The sequence below is a fragment of the Salvelinus sp. IW2-2015 genome, linkage group LG23 (genome assembly GCF_002910315.2).
Source record: "Salvelinus sp. IW2-2015 linkage group LG23, ASM291031v2, whole genome shotgun sequence".
Lineage (NCBI taxonomy): Eukaryota > Metazoa > Chordata > Actinopteri > Salmoniformes > Salmonidae > Salvelinus > Salvelinus sp. IW2-2015.
In genome coordinates this window covers 28,709,792-28,722,154 of record NC_036863.1, presented here as the reverse complement: position 1 = coordinate 28,722,154, position 12,363 = coordinate 28,709,792, and the positions used below count along the sequence as shown (strand labels likewise).

Here is a 12,363-nt window from a genome sequence, read left to right as displayed (position 1 = left end):
GGAGTGGTGTTTGGAGTTGGGGTAGCGCCCCCTGACGCCATTACTGGTTATTACATGTAGCCCAACACTATCTTCATCATTAACAACAGCAACATGCTTCAGGAATACAGATTTTTAAAGATAAATATGTGGAGAGAAGGTGAAGATGTGGATTGAGAAAGGACACGTACTCAATACATTGTGTGAACAATATTTTACTTGTCCACAACTATTAATTAAGAACAAATGTAAATATCCAGTGCATGATGTTAACATGTAGATTCAGAATTCACAGAATTATCTCTATTATTTGGAAATAGGAAAATGCAAACATACATACTGTACAGTACATCAACATAATAACTGAATATAGCTGTTCCAAAAACAAAAAGCATATAGACCCTATGCCATTTGTACCTGTCACACATTCAAAAAGCAATGTCCAAAGGGTGAGATGATCAGTCCCAGATTTAGACCAAACCCTGAAAACAACATTTGGGGTTCTACAGGCAATACAGGGAATCCCCAAAGTGGTGGTAACGCCAATTCAACCATTTACACGTTAAAGACAAATCTGTGCGCTATCAACTAGTACATTTATAACAAAAAATATACAGTTTTACAGTATTATGTATTCCAATCACTAACATTGTTATATACACAATACCACAAAGTATCAATCCAGCAGTTTCTCACATTGAAGGCAACTTAGACAAAGTAAGGCAAGCTTGTAACATTCTGTTTATAATGTACATGTTTTGACCTGGTAACCTTCAATACCTGCCTGTAAAGATTCACACAAAGTTAAAATATCATTGATAGAAACTCCAGGCAAAGGGGGAAAAAATTATTTGAAAAATGAGATCAAAGCCATCAGTATTGTCTTCTACAATGATGTGTAATCAATCCTTTTCTGTCTCCCCCTGCTATCTGCATTGTGTTGCTCTATACCTGCTGCAATGTGACACACTCTAATGATCATTTAGATTTCTGTATCAGCAACAACACCACACAACAACCTGTAAAATAGGTGTATTTTCAGGGGGAGGTAATACATTACTGATGATGTAGTTGTTAGTTTGTCTTGCTGTGTCGGAGGGCTACCATTGGTCTCATCGTCCCTTCCCTGCTCTGTCTGTCCGTCCTGTTCTCCCTGCTCTGTCTGTCCGTCCTGTTCTCCCTGCTCTGTCTGTCCGTCCTGTTCTCCCTGCTCTGTTGTTTGTCCGTCTTGTTCTCCCTGCTCTGTCTGTCCGTCCTGTTCTCCCTGCTCTGTCTGTCCGTCCTGTTCTCCCTGCTCTGTCTGTCCGTCCTGTTCTCCCTGCTCTTTCCGTCCTATCCATTCTGCTTTTCCTGTAGCTGCTCAAACTCTGCATCTAGGTAATCCAGAGAATCGTTTCCCGGCTTGTGAGAGACCTTGCCCCACTGTTCTCTATTGCTAGCCACGGTGTCATACAGCTCTGCCGACCTGGGGAACAGGTCCTGGAGGAGTCTGCAGGAGAAGGGAGCAAAGCCGGGAGGAAAGTATAGTCAGACACAAGCTAAGTAGGGACCACTAATATGCATATACAACACACAACAGTTCTTATTGTCTGAGATAACAATTACACCACTCATCTCCTAGATATGGGGGTTACAGATCAGTCAGAGGCTCACTTGTAGATGGGCATGGCTATGTGCTCCATGAAGCCTGTCTGTAGCTCTGGGATGTAGGCCTTCTCTCTGTCCATCATCTCACTGGGACGGTTCCCCATAGCCTTCTCCTGCAGCCACAAGCACAGGGACACATACACACAGGAAATTGTAAAGGTTCCTGTACTACATGGACACAGAGAACAATTCGATGGATACAATGTTTGGCATTCATAAAAAATTGCATACMTACCAGATCTCCTTGAGAAAAGAATTCCTTGTAAATGAGCCCCTGTCACAAAAACAGACATGAGTTTCATGTTAGCATACTACATGGAGGCCATCTTACTAAGAACAATAAAATGTATGTAAATGAAATAAGGAGGAGGGGTGAACACAGTTGGTTTAGCGGCGGCAGGTAGCCTCAAGGTTAGAGCATTGGGCCAGTAACCGAAAGGTTGCAGGTTTGAATACCAGAGCCGACAAGGTGAAGCATTTTTTAAATCTGTCACTGTACCCTTGAGCAAGGCACTTAACCCTAATGGCTCCAGGGGCGCGACCCCACTTCCTGCAGGTGTCTCAGGGGGAATTGGAATATCCTCCCAAAAACATTTCCATTACACACAAGTATAAAAGGACAAATATAAGCACCCCCAAAATTCTTATTAGAGGAGTCAGATCTGAGTGGGTTCTTACTGCGATCTTCCAGGTGGTCTTCCAGTCTTTGGTCTGGTCAGAGAGGTCACAGGAGGTCATGATCAGGCACAGTAGCAGGTTATGGTGCTGAGGTTCTTTGGTGTTGTAGCCCACTGGAAGACAAAACAGACAATATGATCTAATACATTTTTTATTTAACCTTTATTTAACAGTGGGGTGGCAGGTAGCCTAGTGGTTAGAGCGTTGGGCCAGTAACAGAAAAATTGCTCGATCGAATCCCCGAGCTGACAAGGTAAAAATCTGTTGTTCTGCTCCTGAACAAGGCAGTTAACCCACTGTTCCTAGGCTGTCATTGTAAATTAGACTTTGTTCTTAACTGACTTGCCTAGTTAAATAAAGGTACAATTCAAAAATTCTAAACTAGGCAAGTCAGTTATGAACAAATTCTTATTTACAATGACGGCCTACCCTGGCCAAACCCTAACCCGGACCAATTGTGCGCCGCCCTATGGGACTCTCAATCACGGCCGGTTGTGATACAGCCTGGAATCGAACCAGGGTCTGTAGTGATGCTTAGAACACTGCACCACTCAGGAGCCCTAATAAGAACTGGAAGAGCTGTAGAAATGAAGATATACCTTCCTACCGCTCACAAGACACTCAGACAGTATGTATGGGCCGGGGGATGACTTACCATCTGCCATTTTCTGTAGATCCTTCAGGATCCGTAGGTGATGAGCCAAGTCTGTGGCCAGGATGATGTCCCTCATCAGGTCAAGCATCCTCTGGTAGTCCTGGCAACCAAAAACACAACACAGAAACAGAGTCAAAATAGTACAAAACCAACTAGAAAAGAGGAATGTTCTTACATTGCCTTTGTCTTACTTTTCTGGAGAACTTCTCAAAGATATTGCAGCCCTGGGTGTTGAGGATGGCGATCGCCTGAGCAAAGTGGTGTCTCTGGAAATGAAAGCCAATAGTCAGTGGTGAGGCTGCAATTACATTTCATATCCACTAGAGGACAGCAAATACCCAGTGCGCAATCAACTCATGTTTTTACCTTTTACCTTTAAATGAAGGACACACATAATACATTTCTGTTCATGAAACTTTGTGTTTACCTCCAGCACAGATCCCTCAGAACTATACAGGCCAGCCAACACAGATTTCTGGAGAAGAGAAGACAAAACAGATTGTTTTTGTAATGCATGCTTCTGTGGCAGTTTGTGTGACTCCAGTAAGCAAAATTATGTKTATTTGTTGGTCATTGATTCTATGGCTAAATTTAAAGGGAAACTCCGGCGCTTTTAACATTTGGGTTGTTATTAAGAAGTATTTAGTAATGTCTTACACAGTGTGTAGTATTGTGATTTCATGTCTATTGACTGTTTAATGATGAGCAAAATTGGAAATTGTTTCTCTGTGAAGTTTTCAAGTAGAATCTCTGAGATGACTAATAAAAGTTTTTATGAACAGCCATTTTCAGCTATCTATATAACTCGTCTGCAGTTTTCTGATCATATTGGAACTGCCTGCTATATGTTGCTCTGGTTGTCTTAAAAACCTATATAATTATATTTATAGTCAGCTTCCTCCAATAAACTCCCATGACTCCATTTGGCAAAACCACTCCCACCATCACAGATAAAGTTGCAACTTCGGCCATTGCATCCTTTCCAAATAGTGTAAGAAATTGTGTTAGATATTGGTAACTTGTTTTAACAACTTCTCAACATTAGCTATAGTTGACACAACATACACACCCCCTCTTTTCCTTGGACATATGCTGGACTCATTAGACACATACACAACACCCACAACTCCCCTCCCCCATGACAATCACACAGACACACACAACTCAGGGATGGAGCTCAGGACAAAGAACTACCTCAGGAACCAATGGAACGTGGACACCAGGCCTGATCAGGACTACCCAAGACCCAGATCGACCAATCGGAAGGCCAGACTCGCAGATCTACCTACTTTGCTTGTTGTCTATATAATACTGTACTACTGTTGAAACTAGTCTCTCTTCCGGACGATTTCATACAAATCAGACAGAAAGAGCCGTGCTGCACGCTTTGCCTAATATCTTTACACTTGAATAAATCTGCCTTATTATATAATTATCCACCTCGTCCTATGTCTCCACTTGTTCTCCTGTCTCCAGTAAACGTTTTATCAACAATAGCCTATATTTTTGTAGTGAATTACTTGTTAACTTCATACTTTTTATTAGTTCTACAGTGTGGTATTTGGCTGTTAATGTTGAAAATACTTTAGATGCAGCAAGGTTGGCTACTTTACTTAGCTAGCATTGCTAATGTTAGCATCAAAGATACAGGCTTCAATCATTAGAGACTAGGATTCTGTAGTGATTAGCCTGTAAATGTCATGATAAATGTTGTGTTCTAACAGGCCTACATGTTGTTTAAGACAGTCACTAAGATTAAGCTTGGCTGTTATTGTTGCAAACACTATTATTTTGGGTGTAGCAGTCGGGCTAGCTAGCATGCTAGCTAACGATCAGATACAGTAACGTATTGTTAGCTTTTGTTTGCATCTAAATTTGAATGGTTCTTTATTGTAATGCAGTTGATTGGTGACAATACATAAACATATATTCAGCATGATATGCATGCAAGCATTATAATATGATTACAACACAAAAGTAATGTGAAATGCACTCATAATTTATGACATAAGCTTAAAGCCAATTTATGCTTGATACGAAAATGTGATCTGGAGGCACCATATGATGTGAAGCAATTTCGTAGCCTCCGGGGGGTTGCGGAGGCCAAATTGAGCTCTGTACCGCATCACCATGTACCTCCCAAATTTTGTAACAATTACATGATTGGTTGACAGTAGGTGGGGGCTGTATAAACACACATTCACTTCCTGACAACTTCCTTGATAACAAACATGGAACTTTGACCAAAGGCTATCAGAACAAGTTCACAAATAAAAAACATATTTATGATACATTTACATTTACATTTAAGTCATTTAGCAGACGCTCTTATCCAGAGCGACTTACAAATTGGTGCATTCACCTTATGATATCCAGTGGAACAACCACTTTACAATAGTGCATCTAACTCTTTTAAGGGGGGGAGGGGGGTTAGAAGGATTACTTTATCCTATCCTAGGTATTCCTTAAAGAGGTGGCGTTTCAGGTGTCTCCGGAAGGTGGTGATTGACTCCGCTGACCTGGCGTCGTGAGGGAGTTTGTTCCACCGTTGGGGTGCCAGAGCAGCGAACAGTTTTGACTGGGCTGAGCGGGAACTGTACTTCCTCAGAGGTAGGGAGGCGAGCAGGCCAGAGGTGGATGGATACCTTGTGTAAGGAATTTCAAAGACACAGAAATTTGTTTGAACTCCTGGAAAGAGATCGGGGAGGTAATAGATACAGTAAAGATCGGGGATACAGTAAAGAGGTCAATGGAATGCAGGCCGTGGGATAGAAGAACACTGGATTGGTGCACATTCAACCAATCTGATCTGTGGTTATTTGTCAAATCCGTCATAATTTATGTATTGTAACAGGCCCACAATGTGGTTTCTAAAATCTGATTATATTTGGCTGTTTTCACTGCATAACATTTAGAAGTTGTCCCTTTTCAGGTTTAGAAAAACGAACTCCCATTCGTATCAGCATACAGAAATCGAAAGTGGTAATCAAAGTCGTTTTTACCCGTAATGCAGTTGATTGATGATGATGACATCAATGTATTTGGGTTGACAGATTTGGACCTCAACATAGTGTGGAATACACATATAAACAATAGCCTAAATGTAGAATTGTTTTGCTGTGGAGCTATGAGGAGATTCGTGGTGGGGAAACGGTGGTCGTTTTACATCATGCTATCTTGGCTGAACTCCTGCACTGGGAAACGGACTCCAACATCTCAGAATAGGTAAGGTCTGGTCTTTTCGTTTAGCTAGTTGCTTGTAGCTGGATGGCTATAGAGATTAGCCCGGAATCACTAGGAGTGGTGCAGTGCAGAACAATTTATTGGCTGCGTATGAAGAGCTCTCTGAAGTGCAAGAAGTATGAATGCTTTGACTTCTGCGGAGGCCGCATCTCAGTAAATGCTGTACGGCCACTGCAGATGTTGGATTGACCATGCATAGCCCTTTAGTTTGGGCTTGCTAGCCAGCTAAGCTAACTGCAGACTGGGCAATGCATTGCATCCTGGGAGGTGAAATGCACCCTGGGAATTGTAGTATACTGTATATGAGGGCAATACAGAAGCTTAAAAAAATGACAAAAACAAGGAATCGTGCAGTATGACTAACAAAAACGATAAAACGTCAAAACGCGTATTACATCTTACAGTAGTGCATATACACTGAGTGTTCAAAACATTAAGAACACCTGCTCTTTCCATAACATAGACTGACCAGGTGAATCAGGTGAAAGCTATGATCCCTTATTGATGTCACCTGTAAAATCCACTTCAATCAGTGTAGATGAAGGGGAGGAAACAGGTTGCGTTACAGGATTTGTAAGCCTTGAGACAATTGATGTGTACCATTCAGAGGGTGAATGGGCAAGACAAAATATTTAAGTGCCTTTGAATGGGGTATGGTAGTATGTGCCAGGCGCACCAGTTTGAGTGTGTCAAGACCTGTAACGCTGCTGGGTTTTTCACGCTGAACAGTTTCCCATGTGTATCAAGAATGGTCCACCACCCGAAGGACATCCAGCCAACTTGACACAACTTTGGGAGGCTTTGGGTCCACATGGGCCAGCATCCCTGTGGAACACTTTCGACACCTTGTAGAGTCCATGCCCCGTCAAATTAAGGCAGTTCTGAGGGCAAAAGGGGGTGCAACTCAATATTAGGATGGTGTTCCTAATGTTTTGTACACTCAGTGTATACAGGTACTTACAGCATAATAACTGGTTATAAAGTGGTGGAATTGTCCTTCAAAGTGCAAATACATTCTCAATGAAGTAAACATTATATAACAATAATAATGTTTAATTCAATTTAATATAGGAAAGAGGAGCCAACTGAAGAGTGCAACATATAATATTTATTATTGCTCCTATCTGTCACATGCACTTGTGTTAAAACTGGCAGCGATGATGTTCAAAGTAGTCCAAGCTACAAAATAAACCAACAGACCACTTCAAATACAATAAAACTCTCATTTACGGTTACAGAATTTTTTTTGACTGTGATATGTTATTGTTTATCTACCTTAGTTGAATGCACTGACTGTAAGTCACTCTGGATAAGCACGTCTGATGAATTAACAAAATGTAAGTGTAGAAACAAACACTTGCTGGTCATGCTGGTGTCGTGTCTTTGCATGACACTGGATATTATTATAATGAGCTCAGTCCCCAAATAAGTACAAATTTGGTCGGTCCGGACCAGACCAAATCTGAACAAATCCTAGACATGTAGGCTATGTTTCACAAGTTGAACAGCATAGTACAGTACAGAAGAGTACAGTAGAGTACGGTACAGTGCAGTGCAGTTTAATTCAGTAGAATAGAGTACAGCAGAGTACAGTTTAGTAGAGTAGAGTACATTAGAGTAATGTAGGGTACAATACACTACATTATACTGTACTATACTGTGCTGTACTCTACTGTACTGAGCTATACTTTACTTTTCCTTACTTTACTGTACTGTACTCTACTGTGCTCTACTGTACTGTGCCGTCCTAACTTGTGAAACATAGATGTCAATGATTGGTTCAGATTTGGTCCAGACCAGAGCAAATCTATGTTTGGGCCAAATATAGGCCAGTTCGGACTGAACGTGTCCRGATGATGAAATGAAGGCTAGTCCGGACCAGAAGAAATCTGAACCAAACATAGACGTCTATGATCTTGAAATCAAGGCTTGTCGGGACCGCACCAAAAAAATACAAAATAAAGACGGTTGGTCCAGACAGGACCAAAAAAAGACATCCAAAAGATGTCGGCGTCAAACTGTGCTTAGTGGGCTATAGAACGGCTACATATAACATAGGAGTCTGTGTGTTTGTGGTATGTGGGATCTTACCGATGCCACCTGGAAGGAGTTGTTGGTCCCTCTGTGGTCCAAGTCATGACACATGCAGGACACAAAAAGAGCAAACATCTCGATGTCCCTGAAAGAGGACGATGCAGTGTGAGTTGAAGTGTTCATGAGGGTGTTTCACTTTACCGTAACAACGTTTTTAAATGCATTTCTCTGTGTGTTCTTACTCTAGGTAGTTGGAGAGCTCCAGGTTCTTGCAGAGGAGGTAGCAGAAATGAGAGACTGAGAACGCGTGCATCCAGTTGTGATATGGAGGATCCCTGTAGCCTCTCTTCACCATCAGACAGAACCTGGCCAGCGTGTGCATGTTGATCTTGTAGGTGTTTATGAAGCCCATGTCCTCAAACATGCTGATCACGGCCTAAGAACAGGAGGTATAATCGAGAGACATGAGAAAACAGAAATAATACACACTACCAGTGTCTTTCTCCAAGAGTGTGTGTTGATTGTCTCACTGTGGGTGTGCTGTCGTCTGACAGGGAGCGAGGTGTGTAGGTGAAGCTGGAGAAGCTGGGGTGTATTTCTCCTACAGCCTGGATGCCCACAGTCAGTAGCCGGGTGACTTCCTCGTCTGACACCTGAGAGACAGGGTCAAAGGTCAGGAAATTAACTGCCAAATATAACAAAATGGCTGGATCTGCATTCATAGATTTAAGAGACAAGTTGAATATGTTGAAGAAGAGCTCTGATTGGATGCTTTACCATCATGTGGTACTTCATCATCTCATTGGCCAGCTGACTCCTAAACTGTGCTTCATCGACCCTCTTATACAGGAGGGACTGAGGAGGAACAGAAAGCACAGGAGTCATTCAACATGATGACAATATTGTTGATGACAAATTAGTGTTAAACAATTTATCAATATCCACACTAAGAACGATAACTTTAACTTTTTGGTATTTATTATTGTTCTAATTCAAGTGAACAGGAGCGTTCACAGTACAACGACAACTACAAAAAGAGTGGGGAACGATTACAAGAGCTATCGTTTGGATCACTTTCAGAGCGATTTCTTTTCCATATCCCTCTGATGATAAAAAAATTGACAACCAATCGAAAAAGCATTCTATTGAAGTATTCTTGGTTCTAGGTGCGCGAGGCTGCTCGGGGAAGAGAGAGAGCTGAGTGCATGGTAAGCTTGCCTGAATAACTGGGCATGTGTGAGCATATTGGTGGCCACATTAATTATAGGACATCTTGGGAGAATGATGATCCACGACAAACAGCGCATGAGAAGGCCATATTTAAAAAAACATTTATCATATTTTACAATACACTCTTACAAAATACACACTATGACTGGCCTACTAATATGCCTTTCTGGACTTTGTAAATGTCACGCCCTGACCTTAGAGAGCCTTTTTATTTCTCTATTTGGTTAGGTCGGGGTGTGATTTGGGTGGGAATTCTAGTTTTTCTATTTCTTTGTTGGCCGGGTATGGTTCCCAATCAGAGGCAGCTGTCTATCTTTGTCTCTGATTGGGGATCATACATAGGCAGCCTTTTCCACCTTTAGTTTGTGGGATCTTGTTTTTGGTTAGTTGCTGTGTTAGCACTACAAAACTTTACGTGTTGTTTATTCTTTCTTGTTTTTGGTGTTCATTTAATAAATTTATGATGTACACGTACCACGCTGCACCTTGGTCCAATCCATCTCTAAACGAACGTGAAAGTAAACTGTTGAGAATAGACCAATAACTMATCGAAAGGGTTGCATAATCAATGACATGATGTAAAAGATGTGCAGGCTAACGGTGATTGTTGTTGAATTACTACATTTAAATATGAGTTTCAATATTACATGTACACCACCATTCAAAAGAGTCACATACAAATTTCCTTGTTTTGGAAAGAAAAGCAATTTTTTTTGTCCATTAAAATAACATAAAATTTATCAGAATTACAGTGTAGACATTGTTAATGTTGTAAATGACTATTGTAGCTCGAAACGGCTGATTTTTTATGGAAGATCTACATAGGCGTACAGAGGCCCATTATCAGCAACCATCACTCCTGTGTTCCAATGGCACGTTGTGTTAGCTAATCCAAGTTTATAATTTTAAAAGGCTAATTGATCATTAGAAAACCCTTTTGCAATTATGTTAGCACAGCTGAAAACTGGTGTTCTGATTAAAAAAGCAATAAAATTGGCCTTCTTTAGACTAATTGAGTATCTGGAGCATCAGCATTTGTGGGTTCGATTACAGGCTCAAAATGGCCAGACACAAATAACTTTCTTCTGCTACTCGTCAGTCTATTTTTGTTCTGAGAAATGAAGGCTATTCCATGCGAGAAATTGCCAAGAAACTGAAAATCTTGTACAACGCTGCGTACTACTCCCTTCACAGAACAGCACAAACWGGCYCTAACCAGAATAGAAAGAGGAGTGGGAGGCCCCGGTGCACAACTGAGCAAGAGAACAAGTACGTTAGAGTGTCTAGTTTGAGAAACAGATGCCTCACAAGTCCTCAACTGGCAGYTTAATTAAATATTACCGCAAAACACCAGTCTCAATGTCAACAGTGAAGAGGCGACTCCGGGATGCTGGCCTTCTTCTTCATGCTTCTAGGCAGAGTTGCAAAGAAAAAGCCATATCTCTGTCCAGTGTCTGTGTTCTTTTGCCCATCTTAATCTTTTATTTTTATTGGCCAGTCTGAGATATGGACAAAAAAATTGCTTTTCTTTCAAAAACAAGGACATTTCTAAGTGACCCCAAACTTTTGAACGGTAGTGTACATTGAAGCACTGAATGGTCTTGTGTTACTACCTTATTACAAGGCCTACAGCGTGCAGTAGTATGCGTTAATCAGCTGATCCACAGGTGTACTGTAGAACGATTAACGGTCCGCTGGTGTGGATGCTCAAAATATAGTTATGTATAATTTATCTTTGTAATTATTGTCCTTGGTGTGGATGGCCCTTTACTCTATACAAAGAAACATCATGCCAGGTAATAATCAGTTATAAGGTCAATAGGATAAGCAAATGCGATGCCTGTGCACTCACATGAGCGATGCTGATGCCACAGTATATGGAGAAAGCTGTGGCCAAGTCCTCATCCAGGCGGGTGAACCATGGTCCATTAGTCTTGTTGACCAGCTCAGCCACGCCAATCACTTCTGAACAGAGAGAGAGAGAAAGAGAGAGAGATAGATGAGCGATATACAATTATCAGTAGATAGATCAGAAATAGGGAGATGGGGAAATGGAGAGAGAAAGAAAGATAAACGGGCAGAAAAAAAGAGAGACGGAGAGACAGACCTCCATGTTCGTCCTTTATGGGGAAGCAGAGGATGTTGCGTGTTCTGAAGCCTGTGCTGTCGTCCACGGCGCGGTAGAAGAGAGGATGGGAGTAGGCATCTGTGATGTTGAGGATCTTCCCTGTGGTGGCCACATGGCCTGCTATGCCCTGGTCAGCAGGGATACGCAGCTCTGTCTGAGATGACAAGAAAGAGGCCATTACACTATGGAAATAACAGTCATATACAATACCATTTTGTCTAAGATAAATCTGTGGATTAGAGATTTGGTGGGAGTGAGTTTCGGATGATGACCCACCTCCTCATCGATAACCACTCCTCCATTAAACACCTTGGCAACCAGTTCATGACTGACACTGTCCAACAGGAACACAGAACAACTGGAGGAGAGATAGAAGGGTCATATTAATCAATGTTACTAACGCTTTTGTTACCACCTTGCCATAGCCTTATGGTAATACAGTACTTACATTTCTGCACTGGTGAGAYTCCTGGCTTCTGCAATAATCTCTTTCAGCAGGACTGATACATCATCTGGAGACAGAAATAAATAACTATTATAACAACTGACATTGTGCCACTAAAAATAGGTTAAGTATGATACTCACCCAAATGTGTGAAGAGGTTTTTGGCGACCTGAAGCAGTGCCTATATGAACCCAAACAGACACAGGTAACAGTTGAGAAGACCTGAAGTGTATTTGTGCGTTAGCTAAAGATTCACACCAGGTTATGGATTGTTATAGACAAAGGTCAGTCGAGCAGAGCAAGGCTAGCACAGTACAGTATTGG

The 12,363-nt window shown here is 41.6% G+C and overlaps 1 protein-coding gene across 1 annotated transcript in view; it reads right to left on the bottom strand.

The window, feature by feature from the left end:
* Positions 1–178: 178 nt before the first annotated feature.
* LOC111951140 (cGMP-dependent 3',5'-cyclic phosphodiesterase-like) overlaps positions 179–12,363 on the bottom strand; it is a 41,830-nt gene continuing 29,645 nt past the window's right edge. Inside the window, exons 14-29 of the mRNA XM_023969171.2 lie at positions 12,181–12,220; positions 12,043–12,106; positions 11,871–11,952; positions 11,574–11,748; positions 11,319–11,431; positions 9,014–9,091; positions 8,767–8,889; positions 8,479–8,672; positions 8,294–8,381; positions 3,387–3,434; positions 3,151–3,225; positions 2,960–3,059; positions 2,305–2,417; positions 1,862–1,900; positions 1,633–1,739; positions 179–1,468 (exon numbers count right to left, since the gene is read on the bottom strand). Of these exons, the coding sequence (XP_023824939.1) occupies positions 1,312–1,468; positions 1,633–1,739; positions 1,862–1,900; positions 2,305–2,417; positions 2,960–3,059; positions 3,151–3,225; positions 3,387–3,434; positions 8,294–8,381; positions 8,479–8,672; positions 8,767–8,889; positions 9,014–9,091; positions 11,319–11,431; positions 11,574–11,748; positions 11,871–11,952; positions 12,043–12,106; positions 12,181–12,220 (1,596 nt within the window). The 3' untranslated portion in view covers positions 179–1,311. The remainder of the gene's footprint in view (positions 1,469–1,632; positions 1,740–1,861; positions 1,901–2,304; positions 2,418–2,959; positions 3,060–3,150; positions 3,226–3,386; positions 3,435–8,293; positions 8,382–8,478; positions 8,673–8,766; positions 8,890–9,013; positions 9,092–11,318; positions 11,432–11,573; positions 11,749–11,870; positions 11,953–12,042; positions 12,107–12,180; positions 12,221–12,363) is intronic.